The sequence below is a fragment of the Mirounga angustirostris genome, unplaced genomic scaffold (genome assembly GCF_029215605.1).
Source record: "Mirounga angustirostris isolate CCGP_5_RB_7025 unplaced genomic scaffold, mMirAng1.0.hap1 SCAF_2, whole genome shotgun sequence".
Lineage (NCBI taxonomy): Eukaryota > Metazoa > Chordata > Mammalia > Carnivora > Phocidae > Mirounga > Mirounga angustirostris.
This window is the reverse complement of record NW_026991710.1, coordinates 130,197,501-130,219,473: the sequence shown is the minus strand read 5'-3', so window position 1 is coordinate 130,219,473 and position 21,973 is coordinate 130,197,501. Positions and strand designations below refer to the sequence as shown.

The following is a 21,973-nucleotide window of genomic DNA, read 5'->3' as shown; positions in this document are numbered from 1 at the left end:
AATGATAACATGTAATTTTGTCTTGCTGACTTGTTTATATTATTTCTTAAATGTTTTAGTTTAATAAACTCAGAGTAAATTCCCGCATTTCAAATGCCTAAGTATTTTTTCCATGTCATTCATCTTTCATTCTTCTTTTTAAATGGAGAGAATTATATCTTTTTATTTTTGTTTTGGTCATAGGCTGGAGACATTTAAAAGACCATTTCAAAAGTGATCTGCTTTTTTTTAAAGGACTTTATCTGAACAGAGAAATATAATATTTTTCCTTTGGGACAATGGACTTACAAAGCCTCACTTCATTTTAAGAGTAAAAAGAACCCATGTTGGGAACTCCACTAACAGTTTTATGCTCGTGATAATTTATCTACGTGCCATTTCAATAAACATTTTGTTTCCTAAAACTAGATACATGGTACCTTTTATTGATCATTAAAAACCATCATTTTCCTTCAATTCAGTAATTCCAAGTGGGCAATCGTTAGTAGTTGCTGAGTTCTTAGTTTATACTGAACTTTATACTTGACTCTGAGGGAGTCATAAAGAAAATGGAAATCACAGCTTTTGTCCTCCAGGGGATATAAGACAAATACCCGAGAATACAGTTTAGGCCTAAGAGACAAAATTTGGTATAAGAACATAAACACAAGTCACAATCACATAACCAAGGTTCATGGTACCCAAAATACAACTGGACCTATAGGGTTGTTTGGGGATTCTCTCAGAAAAACCTTTTAGCTCCAGACCTCTGTAGCCAGATGTGGGCACCTTGGGAGGACTGTATGCAATTCAGAACAGCGAGCCTTAGGCAACAATCTGCTCTCTCTCTCACTGGTAACTGATGAGGTGATTGGAATGGAACCATAACTTCATTCTGAATCCAGGGATATTGAGATTTTAGCAGCCAGAGATAGGAATTGGCAACTTTCTGTAAGGAATAGCAAAGTCTATGTAAGTTGGCATAAAGTTGACTGTAAAGTAATTGGCTGATTTCATGAGTGGAGGATCGGTTTTATAGCCCTCAGCTTTGGCTTTGGATTGTCTTCCTTTCCACAATTTTTTCCCTAATTTTCTCACTTCCTTGTTGTCATGAGTCCTGATTTTAAAATACCCTAATGAGGAGTTAAAAGCATTAAATCAACTTCTAGATATACAACCAAATACCTGTGAGGGTCTGGGATAAGAACATTGATTTACTGTTTGTAGTACTCATTCATTTATGTATGCGTGAAGCGTTCATTCAACTAACACTTACTGAAAGCCTTCATTGTACTAGCCACTGTGCTGGACTGTGGGGATAGTTCACAGAGCAGTATCCTCCTTCCTCTCAAACCTGTTCTAGTCCATCAAACAACCCAACGGCTCATCTTCCAGTCTTCCTTAGCCTTCCTTCCCCTTATCGTCAAGCCTGCCAAGCCCTGCTGCTAAATATTTGTTATATTCTTCTCCTTCTCTATATCCACTGCCACCATTTTTGTTGGGATATACAGCATCTCCTGTCAGGATAATGGCAATCATCTCCTTCCTGTCTTCCGTGTCGCCTTCAACCTTGCCTGCTCCCACCTTGTCATGCTTCAAACTACTTTTAAACTCAGAATGCATATAGTCTACCCTTTGTGAACTTATAAAATCCTCTGGGTGAGCAATTTGGTCATAGGTAAGAAGAGTTGTATTAATATTCTTAAAGTTTTTTTTTTTTTAAGATTTTATTTATTTATTTGAGAGAGAGAGAGAATGAGAGAGAAAGAACACATGAGAGGGGGGAGGGTCAGAGGGCGAAGCAGACTCCCTGCCGAGCAGGGAGCCCGATGCGGGACTCGATCCAGGGACTCCAGGATCATGACCTGAGCCGAAGGCAGTCGCTCAACCAACTGAGCCACCCAGGCGCCCAATATTCTTAAAGTTTTGTTGTGATAATATCACTTCAGTGATTTATTCCAAGAAAATTATTTTTGAAAAAGAAAACAGCTATGTACAGAAATATATTATAGCCATATGTCTAGTAAGTGAAAAATTTAGAAAATATTTAACAGTGGAAGAATGGACAAACAAGATGATTTATTAGTACAGTGGAATAGATGCAGTGATTACCTAATGAGTATAATATCTCTATATGAACATGGAAACATTTACAAAATCTTAAGTGAAATTTTAAGATGAAAAACAATTCTACAATGATAATTATGTAAAAATATTATGTATGCATATACATTTTGAACTAAATGCAATCTTGACATGTATACATTCTTTGTACACATTTGTTCTCCCCAATACATCTAATGTAAAATTTAATACTAAACCACAAAATAAATATAAAGAAATCCAAAAATTTCTGATTTTTCTCATGATCACTAGTCCGGTGCTTCTTCTAAAATATCAATTATAACATTTTTTCAAAAACATTTTGGAGCTCCCTGTTTTTATAAGTGTCCTGAATACGTATTTGGTCTGCATGTTGGATAATCCAGCGTTGATTGCTGGAGGGGGCCTGACTGGTAGAGAGGAGCTTCTAACTTTCTCTTTATATACCTCTGTATTGTTTTATTTGCTATAATGCTATATTACATTTGAAGTTAATTTTAAAACCCAATGAGAGAAAAACAGATGAACTACACAATTCTATTTGTTCAGTTACTAATATTCAGTGGTAAATATCAAAGGGCTACAGTTTAAGAAATAAAGCATGAGAAATACTTCTAGACCTAGTTGGATCATGTCTCCACAAATAAAATACAAATAGAAAAGATCATCTTGATAAACTTTTAAAAATCTACTTTTAAGTGAAACAAAGAGTTTGAGTCTTCATAGAGACAGATTATTTTTCTTCACAGCTCAAACCATAGATAACTTACTCAACCCTTTCCCAGATATAAAGAACTAAGGTCACTGCGAAATAGGAAGGCTAAGTGCAAAGCAGATGGGCATGGTCCCACAGTTTGAAAAACCTACCAAGGGAAGCTTCCAAAGAGGAGGATCCTTGTACGGGGCAACTGATGCCATGACTTCAGGTCATGCAACTACAAGGCAGAGTTCTTTAATCAACAGGCTGGAGTAATCATCTACTGAACAAATATCAAGATTTTAAAATATACCCCTGAAGGGCTGTAGCTTTTTTTCCCAACTCCCTTTATGGTTAGTAGTTATAAAGATTATGTTTCAGATTTGTGGGTGGGTTGCAATGAGTGAGAAATGGAGAATATAAGTATAGACAACACAGTTGAGAACATTACAAGAGCTAAAAATTCTTGACGTACTCTATCCAGTATAAACTAGCCAAGGTATTCATGATAGATATCTTTGGTTTATTCAGTTGATAAGAGTGAAAAACAAAGCACACACTTAACCCTGGAGAAAATATATCTCCCTGATGATTTCTTTTCTTTTCTTTTTAAAGATCTTATTTATTTGAGAGAGAGAAGGAGAGAGAGAGAGAGAGAGAGAGAGAGAAAGAGAGAGACAGCACAAGTGGGGAGGAGGGGAAGAGGGAGATGGAGAAGCAGTCTCCCCGCTAAGCAGGGACACCCCCCCCACCCCAACACAGGGCTCCATACTAGGATCCTGGGATCTTGACCTGAGCCAAAGGCAGATATTTAACCACCAACTGGCCCCCCAGGCACCCCTCCCTGATGATTTCTTATCATTTTGATGTAGCTCTAAAAGAGTGCAGGGAAAGAGTTAAAGATAGTAAGAGGAGATAAAGTAGATGGATAATAATAAGTTGTTGATAAAGAGACCAAGAATAAGGAAAAGACTGTTTTATATATCTGTGTGTGTGTGTGTGTGTCCCTCAGAGACAGAGGTTGAGTTAATGGAAAACCTGGTAACACCATTTTCATCCACCTGTGCTGGGTCTCTCTCTTGATTGATTGATTCTCTTTTATTCAAACTTCTTTTTCTTCCTTCTATCTCCTTAATAAACAATCATGCCAATAGATTTGATGTGTTTATTTGTATGCATTCTTATAAATCATGAATTGATCTGTTTTGTTATGTATTTTTAAGTTATATAAAAGGCATTGTGTTATAAATCAGTGTTATCTGGCTGGTTCCTAAATTCTTTGTTACTGGTCTGTGTTAAGATAGGTAGAAAAATTGAGGATTAGCATGTAGAAACATTTTTTCCTATATTATCTTTGCTCAAATTATATTCACTGAAATGTAATTTTATGTCTTTGGAATCGAATAATAAATATTAGGGCCTACATTTGATTCATCCTTACTTTTTAAAATTTTACTTTTCTAGTAATTATTTTTATTTCATTTTATGATTTATAGGTCTTTAATTGTTTAGAAATTTAACAAAACTGGTTCTTTACCACATATACTTTGAGAAACACTGCTAAGGTCTTCATTGTACTTATTACTTTTTTCATTCAACACTATGTTAAGATCTACCCACAATCTGAGTACATTATAACTTCCCTTGATTTTCTTTGGAATCCAAGGGTTATAAAGTGAATATTATTTTTTTAAAAAAAGGAAGTGAACTGGGCGCCTTGGTGGCTCAGTCGTTAAGCATCTGCCTTCAGCTCAGGTCATGATACCAGGGTCCTGGGATCAAGCCCTGCATCGGGCTCCCTGCTCCACGGGAAGCCTGCTTCTCCCTCTCCCACTCCCCCTGTTTGTGTTATCTCTCTCATTGTCTCTCTGTCAAATAAATAAATGAAATCTTTTTTTAAAAAGTGAATATTACTTGGTTCCAAAGCTTGTGATTTTTAAAACTATTTTTAATTAATATCTAAATTTATCGCATTATGGTCAGAGAACATAATCTTGATATTGGTTCCTTTTTTCTTTTTTTTTTTTTAAGATTTTATTTTTAAGTAATCTCTACACCCAACGTGGGGCTTGAACTTACAACCCCAAGATCAAGAGTTGCAAGCTCTTCCAACTGAGCCAGCCAGGTGCCCCTTGATATTGGTTCTTGAGAGGCAGATTTCACAAGATATTCTGGGACAGAGGAATTATCAGAGAATTAATTGATCCCATAAAAGTGCACATAAATCATAATCACTCTCCAACAATGATCTACATATCAGTAGACAATTAATATTTTTTCCCTTAAGAAGGAAAACAAAGAAACTAAAGATAGACTGATAAACACGAGCTTTGGTCCAAATGGCCCCGTGGCCATGGCCCCTTACAAGTACTGAGAGTAGGCTTGACCTTTGACTTGCGGAACACTCCTCGGCATCAGGTTTGAAAGACTTCTGGGAAAGCTGGCAGGCACAGTTTCAAGCTCTTGCTTATTTCAACTTAATTGGGAAATATCTGAAGGTACAAATGGAGATAAATTCTGGATCATGACATTTAATCAGGTTTACCACTGGGTCAAAAATGAGTTTCCCAAATCCAAAATCCAGTATTCTTTGCCCTCACTCCCATTTCCCAAGTCCTCACCCAGGTTTTCTTTTATTGGCAACTTCAAAAGCACAAAATGACCCTGGTAGATGGGAAACCTCCCTAAATAAATCTAATATTGACTCCCCGTAAATAAACACAGTGGGCCAGATTCCACTCTGTGATGAAAGTGGCCTCTTTCAAATCCTCAGGGGCAAATATTTAAAGTGTGACTTTAAGAAATCTGACCTAACTTTAAAAGACCTTGGACTGGTAATGTTTTCCTTCCTAATTTGCTCTCCTTACATCACAAAGCTGTGATAAGTGTCAAAGGAGAGAACACATGAAATTGCTTCAGAAATAAAAACAAAAATAAATTGATTTTTTGCTGTTAAGACTGGCATTGCTGCATGGGATTTGAATCCAATGTCAGTTAAGTTTTAAAACTTTAATCATTTTTGTTTTTATTTTTTAATAATATTTTTATTTTATATATATATATATATTTTTTGCAGGAAAGTTATAAAGATACTACAGAAGTTCCCTATACCTGTCACCCAGTTTCCTCTCCTGCTAACACCTTATAACTACCATAGTTCATTTGTCAAGACCAAGAAAGCAACTCTAGTAGTTATTATTCCCTAATCAGCCCGCTTTATTCCCTTTCACCAGTGTTTACACCAATGTCTTTTTTCTGTTCCAAGATCCTATCCAGGATACAATATTACATTTAGTTGCCACATCTTCCTCAACTTTCATAACAGTTTCTTAGTCTGTCCTTGTTTTTCAGGACACTGACAGCTGAGAGGCATATATTCTGGTATACTGGTCAAATATTTTGTAAAATGTCCTCCAACTGGGGTTTCTCTGCTGCTGTTCTCAGCATTTTTGTTTGTTTGTTTATCTAAGAAAAATTTTACCCAAATGCGTTCTTTAAACTGCCTTGGTTTTATTATGGAATGGCCCATTTAAAATAGGTTCCAGGTGCGCCTGGATGGCTCAGTGGATTAAGTGTCTGACTGGGTTTCAGCTCAGGGTCTGGAAGTCAAGCCACGATTCTGGCTCCACGCTCAACGGGGAGGGGGAGTCTACTTGAGATTCTCGCCCTCTGCTCCTCCCCCACTTGCACCAGCTGTCTCTCTCTCTCTCAAAAAAAATAAATCTTAAAAAAAAAGGTTCCAATAAAAATCACAAATAATTAAATTTATTTTGATTATTAAATTTACTCATACTTTTAATAAATTTCTTGCTGTGGAAAGTCTAAGTTACTTAAAAAATGCTATTTCCCCAAATCTTAATATATCATTATTAAATCTTAATAAATTAAAATCCCCAGATCTTAATATATCATTATTAAATTAAATACCAACTGATATATCTTGTTTGCTAATCTTTAATAGAACCACAGTGAAACCAGCAGAGAAGTGTGCCAGATTTAATGGATGGTATATGATGTTAAGGCATATGATTTTAGAATGAGTCCATGTTGTTGATATTAACACATAAATTGATTATTCATCTGTACAATGGTTTTACTTTTCAAAAATAACATTTATACTTTAAGGCATGTTCAAAACAAACAATTTTTTTTTAAAACAAACAATTTGATAAATTTAGTAAAGCACATTATAAGAAAAGTTAATTTATCTTGAAAATGAATTATTATTATTATTATTTTTAAAGATTTTATTTATTTGACAGAGAGAGACACAGTGAGAGAGGGAACACAAGCAGGGGGAGCGGGAGAGGGAGAAGCAGGCTTCCCGCGGAGCAGGGAGCCCAAAGCGAGGCTCGATCCCAGGAACCCTGGGATCATGACCCGAGCCGAAGGCAGACGCTTAACGACTGAGCCACCCAGGTGCCCCGAAAATGAATTATTTAATTGATGACACAGTTAAAAAAATGACAACAAGTAAAGCAATGGGAAAAACTCAAGGACCTCACTTTCACCAATTTTTCTCCCTCTCCCTCCCCCCTCCCTCCCTCCCTCTCTCTTTCTTCCTCCCTCTCTCTGTTTCTCTCACACATACACACATGTCACACACACACATACTCAGAACTACTTAGTGGAAACTTGATTAAAAGTGCGGAAGCGGGGGCACCTGGCTGACTCAGTTGGTAGAGCATCCAACTCTTGATCTCAGGGCCATGAATTCAAGCCCCATGTTGGGCATGGAGTCTACTTTAAAAAAAGAAAAAAATTGCTTAAGCAGAAGACCATGAAAATAATGCATCAGGACAGAGAGAGAGAGAACTATCAATGTATTATTGGAATATTATAGAATTTGATTTTAAAATTACTAAAAAATGATTCCATTAAATGGTTATTAATTTGGGAGACCATTCAATTATAACAAAGTAGATTCTTTTCCTGCATAGGTAGATTAAAGAGAAATGCAGTGTGACAGAAGCAAACAAGATCAAGAAAAGCTCTTTTTTCCCTTTCTCAGTTTTGTAAATCCAGTTCAGAATCATTTCTGTATGTTTAAGGAAATTCCCATCTTTTCTCTGGAGCTATAATTTCCAGGGAAACCGTCTGGAGCCATCAGGGTACTGATGAGTTCTGAAAGTAAAAGTCCTATTAGTTATTCTTACATACATCATCAACAACTCATTCACCTTTCACAGTAAACAGTTTGGTTAAAAACCAACTTTTGCAACACCCTTGAAATGCAGGAGACCAATAGAGAAAATCAGATACACAACGCTAAGTAGCCTTGCCATTGTTTTCCAGTGACTCCTTTATAGATTAGTCTCTGCTGTAAAACCTGAGGCAGAGGCCCTGAAAGAGACCGTACCAGAATTGCCTAAATTCTCATAATTCAGGCATTTCAAATTTTAGAAATTAATTTTAGTACTTTCTAACTGTGCATTTAATACTGTTTTGATAAGATATGTCCTGTCAAAGCACCCTTATCTTCTTGTTATTAGGACAATAATAAAATTACAGATTCATATAGATCTATGCTAGAAGACATAGTGAATATTTTCCAGAAACATCTTGCATAATTACAGCTATAGAATTTCTATTCTTTTTACATACACTATATACCATTTCAGCCCTGCCAGATATTATGGCCTAGCAAATATAGGAATCCCTGCAATTAGATAATTTTAATTTGTGGAATATTTTATTAATTTCAAAAGGACAAATAAATGAAACATCCTTCTCATTAGAGCTAAAAAAAAAATTAGGATTTGGTCATCTCTGGGAAAAATACAATACTCTACAGAGGTTGTGGTTTAAGAAACTAGAAGTTTCTCAGACTTCCCCCCCATTTTTATATTTGTCAAAATATCCTTAATGTCACATGCTTTAAAAAACTGATACTCCCTGTATTATTTGTCACCTGTTCATCTGCATGGCTTCCTGGCTAAACAAAACCTACGTCTCCATAGGTTATAATACAGCTTGTTCATGTGGGGGAGGGCCCAGCTTCGTGGGTCCTCTGTCCTGCAGGGTCAGGCCAAAAGAATGCCCCACAAACTTGTCTGATTATGGAATTTGGGCACTGGAGAGGTAACATGGGAACTTTCAATTTTGTGGTACTGAGACGTTCTAGGAACAATAAAAGCGACCATTTCTGGGTCTCCTCATTGTGTATATCCAACATGCTATATAGGCCATATTATATAATCCTCATAAGAACCGTGCAAGACAAATATTGCCATTCCCATCTGACAGATAAGTAAACTCAGAGAATTGAGTTTGACTAAACCCATGTGACTTAGCTAGAATCCAGATCTCACTCTCTGCCAAGGCCATTATTTACACCATTCTGTGTCGCCACTGTGACAGCCTTTCATTCCTCCAACAAATCCTTACTAGTGTTTACTCTATGCCTGATCTTGTACAAGGCAGTGTGCCTTGGCCTCACGAAGCTCAGTGTAGGGGGACATAAACAAATAACCTTCCAAATATACATTATCTTGTAGTGATAAAATAGAAAGAAAAACAAAACTAGGTTCATGGTATGACTGCTCTGTAGGTGCGCTGGCCAAAGAAGGCCTCTCTGAGGAGATACCATCTGAGAAAAGCCTTGGATGTGCAGATTCTTGAGGGAACCATGGAACGGCAGGGCTAAAGGCTAAAAGTGGGACCTTGGAAATACCTTGATGTGGCACCAGGGCTGAGGCATTCAGTCAAATGAATGTTTTCTGTTCAAACTGTTTTCTGTTAACTTACTTTCAATTAGATTATGTTCAACTGAATCACCTGCAGCCCCCTAGATTGCTCTCTAGAAACATCTTCCATATACTGTGTTCACTTCCCAAGAGGAACAATTCTTGTGAGCAGACAAAATCATCTGAAGAGGTCAAGCCTAAAGTTTCTATCCATGCCTGGCATTTTGCCAGTTTAGTCACGGTCGACTGAGTAAAACTCAACTCTCCATAGAACCATGGACTTCCAGAACCTGGATGGATTCTAGGGTTCCCTCCAAGTTTTGCAGCTGCAGCTAGAAATCCAAGAAAGCAACATCAGGAGTGAGCTTGATCAAAGAACCTTCCAAAGAACAAGTAGTGAAGGAAGGTGCTGCCTTGTACCCAGGCTTTCATCCATTTATAGCAAGCTTCACATGCCTACAATGCGTGAGGAGGCAGCAGGTCGACTTTACAACTTTACACCCATGTTTTCTTGCTGAGTGAGGGCCCATGCCATTTGGGACCACATAAAGACCAGTAAAATGTGTCAGTTCTCCAGTTTGTGATCTAGTGAAGGAAATGGACAACACTCCTACAGTGATAAATGTCATATGAGTGGTACATGGTCTAAAGGAGTATGGAAGAACAAGGGATGGCTTTTAATTGGAGAGATGGAATTAAGTATGATGTAAAGTGTCTAGCAAAGTGCCTGGCACTTAGCAAACACTCAATAAATATTAGCTATTACTATTACCAGAATAGACTTCACATACGAATCAGAATTTAAGGCAAGGTAGGTCTGTCAGGCAAATTATAAGATGCCCAGTTAATAAGCATTTCTGATAAACAAAAATTTTTAGTATGTTATGTCCCAAACATTGCATGGGACATACTTAAATTAAAATGTATATGTTGTTTATCCGAAATTCAAATTTAACCAGGCATCCTGGTTTTTTGTTTGCTAGATCTGGCCAAGGAAAATTTTCATATGAAGATGAAGAGCAGGGAAAGTAAACTGGCATGTCCAAAGGTATAGACACAGGAAAGAAACGATATTTTTCATGGCACTTTATGTTCTCCAATAATTGTTAACACTCAATGAATACTTACTATGTGGGAATCACCACTCTGAGGGCTTTACAAGGGTTAACTCATTTATGCTTCATAAAAACATGTAGTTTGTCAAAAGTACAGAGTTGGGAAATGGTGTACCTAAGATTATGAACCTAAGATGCTTGGCTCCAGGGGCTACTGTCTTAACTGTTTTGGATAGAGGAAAAGAATCTGTTCAAGGTAACGTATAGAAGGATTTCAGGGTCAGCCTATCACTACAGTCAATTTTTTAAAGATTTATTTCTTTATTTAAGAGTTTATTTATTTATATAAGAAAGAGAGAGGGAGAGTGAGCGGGGGGCGGGGGGGGGGGGCAGAGAGAGAGGGAGAAGCAGACTCTCTCCACGCAGCTGGGAGCCAGAAGCAGGGCTCGATCCCAGGACCCTGAGCCCACGACTTGAGCCAAAATCAAGAGTCCACCACTCAACCTACTGAGCCACCCAGGCACCCCCACCACAGTCATTTCTTAAAAGTCTGATCATCCAACCATAATTCCTACATGAAGTGAACTATCATTTGCCAGATCTCTGTTTGCAGGGGGCTGTTTCTAGCCTGCCTCAGCCCCTCTCCATATTGTCTCAAGTACTCAAGCAGAGGTCTGTCTTCCTATGTTTCCTTTTGCCTTTCTAAAGTCATCCTGTTCCTGGAATGTGAGATCGTCCTGGAATTGCTGCTACCTTTGCAACCGCTTATCAAAAGCACACAAGCTTGGGGGAATTGAGCAAGAACTTCGGGGACACCAACCTTACAGAAGAAGCAGGGGTTGTAGAGCGCATATTGACTGTCTAAACAGGACAAAGATAATGATTAATCAAACCTCCTTGCAGATTTAAATGGGATGGGCGCTAGGAGTGGAGGCAGTCTTCCTCTCTTTCAGCTGGGGTGCTCCTTAAGAGCCAGCTCCACCCTGAGAAAAGATGTTTTCTGCGAAGATCTTTTGCCTGGTGCTGAGTGTGGTGGGCACAGTCTGGGTATGGTCGCCTTTATTTTCTCTTCTTGCTTTCTCTCTGGTGTTTATTCTGCAAAGAGCTTGCAGGTCTGAGAGACTTACCTACGTCCTCACACACTGAGAGCTTTATAAGCTCTACGCCATGGAGGCAAGGTCCTAGATGAGCCTGACACCTCAAGAGTAAGGAGGAGACTTAGCTGGACTAAAGTATAGAAATTCACAGGGAAAGCTTCCGTGTCTATAATTCAGCCTTACAACATCATTTGTTTATTTGTTTTATGGGAAGAAGTCTTTGCCCTCTTTGTTCCAATAAAGCCTCGAGATAGTTCATGCTAGTTAATGGAACAAAGCATTCTTTTGCTAAGAATTTTAAAAATCTAATTATTAATTTATTGCTAGTTGTCCATAATATGCAGAACAGTGGTTTAATGTAGTTTTCCTGAAAGGTTGTATTTGTGTGTTTTTTTTTTTCCCAAGAAAAGCAAATTTGTTGTTTTAAAACATATTACCTAGGATATTTTATTACATATTACATAGTTAGGAGAGATTAATTGAGAAGGCAATATTCTTTTTGGGAAGCAATCTTTTAAAATAATTACTAAATATCGCAATGATTTCTGAAGTTTGACTCCAGAGACCTGTAGAAAAGAAGAGGAACTTAATTCAACAGGCCTTTGAAACACTTAGATCTTACAAAAACATGACAAATATGTTTAAGAAACTCAGTTACTTCCTGGGCTATGAATTATTCCAATTTATTTCTTTCCCTTCACCGCTCATAAAACCTACTACCAGAGCAAAAAAACTAAAGAGGGTTTCTAACTTAAATTTCTTTCTTATAGTAAACTTTAAGTAAAAAAAGTTTTATGGAAAATAAGACTAACATCATTTGCTAACGATATTTTGGATAATGCATAAGTTTTCAGTTATCTCTCTCTTATTGGCATAAATATTTAACTTTTGCCTGTTTTTATTGTTGTGCCATTTTATTCTGAAGTATGTTTGAATTTATAATTTTATTTCTTAAAGAGATTGTACTTGTTCTTTTAAATAAACTGTCCTTGATTGCTTGAATAATAATATTATTATTAGGGTACTTCTTAAAAAATGAGGTAGCAAATATTAGCTAATTATAAGAATAAACTATCCAAGGGTGCTGGCTCAGTCCATAAAGCATGTGAATCTTGATCTCGGGGTCGTGAGTTCGAGCCCCACACTGGGCATAGAGATTACTAAAAAAAAAAAAAAAAAAAAAAAAAAGACTAAACTATCTGAGATTAAAATAGTCATAGCAAAATCTTTGTAAGTTAGTAGTACAAAATAAAAATAACTAAAACTTAAAATCCATCTTGATTTATGAGGCTATAAAGTCTTGCTGGAAGAATATTTCTATGTCCTATTTCACTTCATAGGTCATGATAGAAATTTTTCTAAAAATCTATATTTCTAATTAGAAAGGTGTTCAAAAAAAGTTGTCAGTCATGGACCATTATTTTTGCTTTCAGTCTACTCTTTTGCATTGCAATTAAAAGGAAATTATTACGTGAGTGGGTAACCTAAAAAGCATTTCCCAGTCTGATCTGGCCACATTTGTGCTCTTGGTATGTACCTGCTCAAATTACGAATCCATCAGATCAAAGTAGAAAGTTGAAGGAGAGAGAAATTAAGCTAAGATAGTGTAGGTTTTTTCCTACTGAAACAGAAATTATAAGGGAAAGAACTCTGAACTTTTCAATTACCTTTCTATCTCCAGACATTACTGAAAATGAAAGTGTAAATTTTAACTAATTTTGTTGATTCAAATAATTTTCCGTACATAATACATTTTCCGTATTTAAAACTCCTAGCATTTATTAAATGCTTGTTTCACATCCAACAGTGTTAAAAAATGTATTTACCCGGGGCGCCTGGGTGGCTCAGTCGTTAAGCGTCTGCCTTCGGCTCAGGTCGTGATCCCAGGGTCCTGGGATCGAGCCCCACATTGGGCTCCCTGCTCCGCGGGAAGCCAGTTTCTCCCTCTCCCTCTCCCCCTGCTTGTGATCCTGCTCTCACTGTGTCTCTCTCTATCAAATAAATAAAATCTTTAAAAAAAAATGTATTTACCCTATCTCCTTTAACTCGTACAACTCCATGAAATAGGTATTAGGATTTTCAGTCAAAATGTCAGAAAGCTTGCAGAGGCCCCAAAGCAGGTGCTCTTAATCTCTGGGAGAGCCCCACCCCCCCTTCCCTTGGGTTTGCAGGCATGCCTGTGTCTTCTTATCTGCGTAATGTTGTTCTCTTTTGTGTGTTCGAATGAATCTGTAAAGACCACAGATGGCAAGGAAGGTGAATTTATAGCCGAAGGAGGAGGTGTGCGTGGCCCCAGGGTCGTGGAAAGACAGCAATCTGCCTGCAAGGAGACAGACTGGCCCTTCTGTGCTGATGAAGACTGGGTGAGTGGTGGGCAGAGGGAGTGGGAGAATCCTTCCCTGTGGTGCTAGAATTGTGCACAGGATGACCCAGTAGGTCACAGAAAACTTTTCAGTTGGGAAATAATCTAATAACTCATTACATGCCAAATTCAAGAAGACAAATGGAAAGCAACCTCACCCTGAGAGCAGTATTTGAATTATCTCCCAAACTCTGGGTCATTAATGGGATTAACGGTTTGGATTTTAGTTGCATGTTCAGACAAATCCCAGGAACCTAAGTATTATGGCCTCAAGATTTTGTGGGGCCTAATTTATTATTTAGTGTACCCTCATTCCAGAATTTCTCTCTATGACCTCTGACTAGTCCTCTTAAACTACTTTTAAGTCAATAGATGATGTCAGCATATTGGGGGAGGGAGGGGAAAGGGGGGTATTTTGAAATATAGCTGGGTGACGGGTATTAAAGAGGGCACGTATTGCATGGAGCACTGGGTGTTATACGCAAACAATGTACTGGATTGTACATTGTTCAAATGTACTTCAAAATTGTACTGGATCTAAGATATAGACCCTTAATATAATTTTTCCTCTTCACTTCCAGAACTACAAATGCCCTTCTGGCTGCAGGATGAAAGGGTTAATTGATGAAGTCAATCAAGATTTTACAAACAGAATAAATAAGCTCAAAAATTCATTATTTGATTATCAGAAGAACAATAAGGACTCTGGTTCATTGACAGGGCATGTAATGGAACTCGTGAGAGGGGATTTTGCCAGCACTAACAGTAAGCGTCACATATTTGGTACTTTGACCTTATAGCACACAACAACGCAATAACAAAGGCCCCAGATAAATATGCTGCCTCCTTCTAGCAACTTCCAATTTTATTCCAAAGTACTTAAGATAGAAATGCATGCCTTCATGATATCCCTGAATGTTAAGGAGGGGCTTGCTTTTTATAAAAGTAACATTAAAAAGGTCAGCTTAGAATTGTTTAAAGTCACAAAGTAAGTCAGAATTTTGTATTGAAGACTAGAATTTAAATGTGTTCTTTTTTAAAGAGTATATGCTGAAAAGAAGATGAGCATAACTTTTTGTTATGTTTCTGTCTTACAGAGGAGGGAGGAAACTGAGGGATCAAGAGACTTACCCAAAGACACAAAGCTATCATGGGATGGAGCTGGGAGTCCAACTCCACCAAGCTGTTTATGTTTTGTTTTTTAATTTAAAATATAGAGCTATGTTCTACATTCTCATAGGACTATGACTAAGTCTCCTTAGGACAAGGAGACATTGGATTTGCTCTGGGCATGGGAAGCAAATTTAGCGAGGCCCTAGTTCCTGAAGCCTTGCTTTGACTCTTTATATCTTTTTTTTTTTTATGTTATGTTAATCCCCATACATTACATCACTAGTTTTAGATGTAGTGTTCCATGATTCATTGTTTGTGCATAACACTCAGTGCTCCATGCAGAACGCGCCCTCTTTAATACCCATCACGGGGCTGACCCATCCCCCCACCCCCTCCCCTCTAGAACCCTCAGTTTGTTTCTCGGAGCCCATAGTCTCTCATGGTTCGTCTTGAAATTGTTCCTAAGATTTTTTTTTTTCCTTAGGTCAACAGGCTCACTCACTTGCCATTACTGCTGCACTGTTGACTTTAAATTAGTTAAGTGTCTCCTAAAGATATAAAGAAGACTCTTGCTGACCTAAGGAAAAAAAAATCTTAGGAACAATTTCAAATCTATAGGTAGGAGGGAAAACTTCTCAGTAAGAAAATCCAAGAATATGTTTAAGTATGTTAGCATATTGTTAACATTATTTTTAAGTCCCTTGGTTAAAGATATGATGAAATAATTGAAATGTTATCAAATTTAATCTCCTAATCATACCTTTAAAATTCCAAAGACATTTCTTCTGCATTTATTTGGATTACTAATTGCTAGTAGAGCATCTTAATTGACAGCTATGGATGACTAAAGGACATGACATTGTCCCAATATCAAATGCCTAATAGATTTGGAACTGACAAATAAAATGTCCAAAGAACAAATTGTTATTAAAAGGGAAATGATATTTATAAGTAGATTTCCTTCTTTTGCTGGCTGTGATAAGAAAATCACTTAGCAGCTCCTTCACTCTTGCTTTTTTCAGATAATGATAATACATATAGCCAAGTGTCAGAAGATCTGAGAAGCAAAATTGAAATCCTGAGGCGCAAAGTCATAGAACAAGTACAGCAAATCCGCCTTTTACAGAAAAATGTCAGGGATCAGCTGGTAGATATGAAACGACTGGAGGTAAGTGAGTGTTTGGCTCTAAGACCAGATTTTCTTGTTTTCGAATAGCAGGGAAAAGGAAGGCAATAGTCATTCACTGAAGACCTACTATATGTAGAGCTAAGTGTTATATCCATTATCCACCTACAAAATAGGTATTATTTCCCCCACTCTACAAATGAAGAAAAAAAGTTCAATGATATTAAGCAAATTTTCCAAGGATACATAGTAAATTTCAAGAGCAAATATTAAGTCCTTGCTTGTCTTGTTCCAAAGCTCTGACACCACCATGCCTCTGGATCTTCAATCTCAGTCTCACTAAGGGTCAATTCATCAGTGTTTCCTTTCAGAAGGAATAGCATCTTACTGATATGTTTTAAGACTAAGATGAATCCAAATAGCTCCTATTGCTTCTCCAGGCTAACCGTACAATACCTAACATCTCTTCCACTGAGGGTGTGACATAAACGAATAATAGAGTATTGATTGGTAGGTCTTAACCTTAAAGAAATGAATCCAGTTTCCAAAAAATAAATTAACTGCTTAGAACTGAATAGGCATAATTTCTTTATTTATATCGACCTCTTTTCTTTCCCTTTCTCCCCCTCTCTTAGGTGGACATTGATATTAAGATCCGATCTTGCCAAGGTTCATGCAATAGGGCTTTAGAACGTAGGACAGATCTAAAGTACTATGAAGATCAGCAGAAGCAACTTGAACAAGTCATTGCCAAAGACTTACTTCCACCTAAAGATAGTCAATACTTACCATGGCTGAAAATGACCACATCTGCAAATACGCTTCCTGGGGACTTCAAGAGCCAGCTTCAGCAGGTCCCTTTAGAGTGGAGGGTGCTCATGGAAATGCAACAGATGAAAATTACATTAGAGGGGTCTGGTAAAGATGGAAATACCCGAGGAGACACTGCCTCTCATGGACCAGGATCAGTGCCTGAAAGCCCCAGGAACCCCGGGAGCTTCACACCGGGAAGTTCTAGCACTTGGAACCCTGGCAGCTCTGGGCCCGGAAGTTCTGGCACTTGGAACCCTGAGAGCACCGGGCCTGGCAGTGCCAGCTCTTGGAGCTCTGGGAGCACCGGGCCTGGGAGCACCGGGCCTGGCAGTGCCAGCTCTTGGAGCTCTGGGAGCACCGGGCCTGGGAGCACCGGGCCTGGCAGTGCCAGCTCTTGGAGCTCTGGGAGCACCGGGCCTGGGAGCACCGGGCCTGGCAGTGCCAGCTCTTGGAGCTCTGGCAGCACCGGGCCTGGGAGCACCGGGCCTGGGAGCACTGTGCCTGGCAGTGACGACACTTGGAGCTCTGGAAGTTCTGTGTCAAGCAGCAGCAGCAGCTCTTGGAGCTCTGGGAGCGTGGGGACTGGCAGTACTGGCCCTTGGAGACCTGGAAGTTCTGAGTCTGGAAGCTTTAGGCCAGATAGCTTAGGGCATGGGAACACCAGGCCTACCAACCCAGAGTGGGGCAAATTTGAGGAGGTGTCAGGAAGTGTAACTCCAGGGACAAAGAAAGAGTACCACACAGGTAAACTGGTCATATCGAAAGGAGACAAAGAGCTTCTTATTGGTAATGAGAAGGTCACCTCTGGAAGTGCCACCACCACTCGTCGTTCATGCTCTAAAACAGTCACTAAGACTATTATAGGTCCTGATGGTCACAAAGAAATGACCAAAGAAGTGGTAAACTCCGAAGATGGTTCTGACTGTGCTGACTTACCCCATACTTTTGCTGGTAGCCTAGATGATCTCCGTTTTAAGCACCCTGATCTGGGGAGTTTCTTCAGCACTGCCTCAACTGGAAACACATTTCCTGGTGGGCTTTTACCCTCGCACAGAGAGTTTGACAGTAGGACCCAGGCTGTGGGCTCAGAATCGGACATATTCACACACTTAAGGGTACCTGAGTTCCCTTTCGGTGGTAAAACTTCAAGTCACAGCAAACAATTTTCGAGCAGTAGCACAACTTACAACAGAGGAGACTCCACATACGAAAGCAAGAGCTATAAAGTGGCAGGTGAGGCCGGAATTGAAGAGGAACATGAAACCCTCAAAGGAGGATATACCACCAAAAGAGGCCATGATAAAGGTCGCTCTGCCAGAGGTATCCACACTTCTCCTTTGGGGAAGCCTTCCCTGACCCCCTAGACTAAGTTCACTATTCTTGCACTGCCTCCCCTAGCACCTTGAACTTCTTTCCTAGCCCTCTATTACACTTTATAGAAATTACACCTTTTGCTTGTTTGTGTTTGGGCACTAGACTGTAAGTTCCATGAGGGTGGGGGCTTTGTCTCTCATGTTCATCTCTGTATTCCTAAATGCCTAGCAGTGCAGAGAATCATCACTCAATAAATACGTGTTAAATGAATGAATGAATGAATCCCTCTGAAACTCGATTTTAAGTTTGTTTAACCCAATTCTTTCACCACTCAAAATGTGTGCTCTTGGAATGGTCACCCAATTTATTAATCACATTTTTAGTGTGTCTCAGTTGACATTGAGATCAGGTTAAAAACAAGTTATATTACCACTAAATGATGCTTAGATATCTTTGCTGGTTACTTGCTGTTATCAGTACATGCAAGTAAAATTTCAAATCCATTGAGGAAAATCCCCTCTGCAATTTGTGGGTATAAATGCCACTCACTTGCGTAAGTTTCATCCCAGTGTAAGTGCACTCTTTCCCCATGGAGGGAGGGAAGGAAGGAAGGTAGGATGGAAGGAAAGAAGGAAAAGGAAGCCAGTATCTGCCTTCGTTTAATCTGGGCCATGCCTATCTTTGTAAAGTTAAATGAGAATAACTTCTTCCAACCAGCTTAATTTTTTTTTTAGACTGTGATGATGTCCTCCAAACACATCCTTCAGGTACCCAAAGTGGTATTTTCAATATCAAGCTACCGGGATCCAGTAAGATTTTTTCTGTTTATTGTGATCAAGAGACCAGTTTGGGAGGATGGCTTTTGATCCAGCAAAGAATGGATGGATCACTGAATTTTAACCGGACCTGGCAAGACTACAAGAAGGGTTTCGGCAGCCTGGATGACAAGGGGGAAGGAGAATTCTGGCTAGGCAATGAATACCTCCACTTACTAACCCTGAGGGGCTCTGTCCTTCGGGTTGAATTAGAGGACTGGGCTGGAAACCAGGCTTATGCAGAATATCACTTGAGGGTAGGTTCTGAGGCAGAAGGTTATACCCTGCAGGTCTCTTCCTATGAGGGCACAGCAGGTGATGCTCTGATTGAGGGTTCTGCAGAGGAAGGAACAGAGTATACTTCTCACGCGGGCATGCAGTTCAGCACCTATGACAGGGATGCAGACCAGTGGGAAGAGAACTGCGCAGAAGTCTACGGCGGAGGCTGGTGGTACAACAGCTGCCAAGCGGCCAATCTCAATGGCGTCTACTATCCCGGGGGCTCTTATGATCCAAGGAACAACAGTCCTTATGAGATTGAGAACGGAGTGGTCTGGGTCCCCTTCAGGGGTGCAGATTATTCCCTCAGGACTGTTCGCATGAAAATCAGACCCCTGGTGACCCAATAGGAGTGGAAGGGAGAGTAATCTGTTTTCTTTGTTTAGTGAAGTGGAGAAAAAAGATGAGGAAGATAAAGGAGTTAAGATTCTTTACAATCTACTAAGAAATTTACAGGTGCTATTTTATTATTCTTTGTACTGTATCTAAATGTAACTGAGACATATTACTGCTTTAAAGAATAAAGTTGTGTGAGTTTATTTATCTTGAAAGTAGCTCTGTGGGTTTTCAAATTTCTATAAGGTTACACCAAGGAACATTCAGTACATCAGGAAGAAGGAATCTGATGGATGTTCCTTCTATAACCCTTACGGGTCTTGTTTTGAGCACTTCTCTCCCCATACCACTCAGTCATAAGGCCATCGTACAGTAAAAAAGTTATTTCACCCATTTTGTTTGAATGGGTTGAAGCCAATATATATATTTTTAAAAGATTTTATTTATTTATTTGACAGAGAGAGACAGCGAGAGAGGGAACACAAGCAGGGGGAGTGGGAGAGGGAGAAGCAGGCTTCCCGCTGAGCAGGGAGTCGATGCGGGGCTCGATCCCAGGACCTTGGGATCATGACCTGAGCCAAAGGCAGACGCTTAACGACTGAGCCACCCAAGTGCCCCTGAAGCCAATATTTTAAGTTACAAATCACTGAATAGAAACAATGGCTGGCCTTCGTAGAGGAACTTAGCAAATTATGAAGTACGTTCATCTCTTCTGTTAGCAAGCAAATCCAAGAAGGCAGGAGAAGCACTCTTTCCTAATAGAAATAGAAATCTGTTCTTTAAGCTTTTCAGTGAAGACCATAATGCACACTTAATTTTTTCCCCAGAGTCTAACAAATTTCTTTCAAAAACACATGGCATGAGAAAATGGATTTAAAATCCTTTCAATATTTTCAAGTATTCAAAAAACACTACTACTATATATTGAATTCATAAATTCAATATATTTACATGGTCAGTATTTTATCTGATGTATGTTGCTTCTTTGATCTTGGCAGCCTTGGCCCTGGCCCCCAATTTTTGACTCATATTTCTTGCTGGTGAGAACTACCTGCTATTTACACTTGAAAATGTATTAAAATATTCCAAGCGCACTGGGCTCCTGGTACATTGCTCTCATTTGTGTAGTCTTTATTCCTGTTTAACTGCATCCTTTATCCTAGTAAAGAAAGAAAGAGGGAAAGAAAGAAGGAAGCAAGCAGGCAGTTTAGGATAGGGGCCTGATCCGGGGGAGCAGACAGAAGATGGACACAAGGGCTTGCAAATGAGTTACATAGAAAGCCCCAGCATTCTTGCATTTCCTTATGTGCAATTGAAAATCCTTGATAGGTTTGCCTAGGTGGCATCTGCCTTTGGCTCAGGTCATGATCCCAGGGTCCCTGCTCAGCTGGGAGCCTGCTTCTCCCTCTGCCTCTGCTGCTCCCTCCTGCTTGTGCTCTCACTCTCTCCCTCTCTGACAAATAAATAAATAAAAATAAAAAAAAAAGAAATCCTTGATACAAATACACCTCCAAATCTTTGAATAATTGAATAAGAACTTTTTCAGAATTAAAAGAAGTTTCATTTATTTCAGACCTGGGAGTTCCATGTTATCTCTATGCCTGCCCCATTTGCACTCACACATATGCCTCCACAGAATTTGAGTTGGGAGTAGAAAGTATTTTATTTTCCAGTGCCGCACTATTATGGACAGAGTCGGGTCCCCAAATGAAAGTGAGTCTGAATGTGAAAGGCCATTCATTTCCTATTTATTTTGAAGGCTTTGAGTTTCTTGGCAAAGAATGGGTAGCCTCTTTTCATTTAATAAACAAGAGCCAATATTAACAGGATCATGATCATTGGAGATACAGTTTAGTTTTGAGAAAAGACACCAAACATCTTTTTCCCATTTTACCTTTAACCTGTTGCCCTATTTCCCTTATCCCTGAAATTAAATATTAATTTAGCTTCTCTGACTCCCATTCACGATGGAAGCCCACTTTAACTTGATTTTCACTTGGTTACTACTCTCTTGAAATTTCTCTTTTTAAAGTCAACAAGAACTTCATAGTTCTAAATTTAACGTCCTGCATTCGGGCCTCCTCCTGCTTGACTTCTTTTAAAATCTGCTGCTTTGGTCCCCACCCTACCTCTTCAATCTGCATTTTTCTCTTGGCTTTTGATAGACCATTCTCATTTGTCTCACCTTTCTTGGTCTT

The 21,973-nt window shown here is 39.0% G+C and overlaps 1 protein-coding gene across 1 annotated transcript; it reads left to right on the top strand.

Moving 5' to 3' along the window:
• The first annotated feature begins 11,513 nt into the window (after nucleotides 1-11,513).
• Nucleotides 11,514-19,960, top strand: FGA (fibrinogen alpha chain). Its single transcript, XM_054508528.2, has 6 exons — nucleotides 11,514-11,567; nucleotides 13,855-13,980; nucleotides 14,561-14,744; nucleotides 16,115-16,260; nucleotides 16,854-18,351; nucleotides 19,080-19,960. Exons 1-6 carry the CDS (start codon nucleotides 11,514-11,516, stop codon nucleotides 19,787-19,789), a joined length of 2,718 nt encoding a protein of 905 aa, XP_054364503.2. The 3' UTR covers nucleotides 19,790-19,960.
• The last annotated feature ends 2,013 nt before the right edge of the window (nucleotides 19,961-21,973 follow it).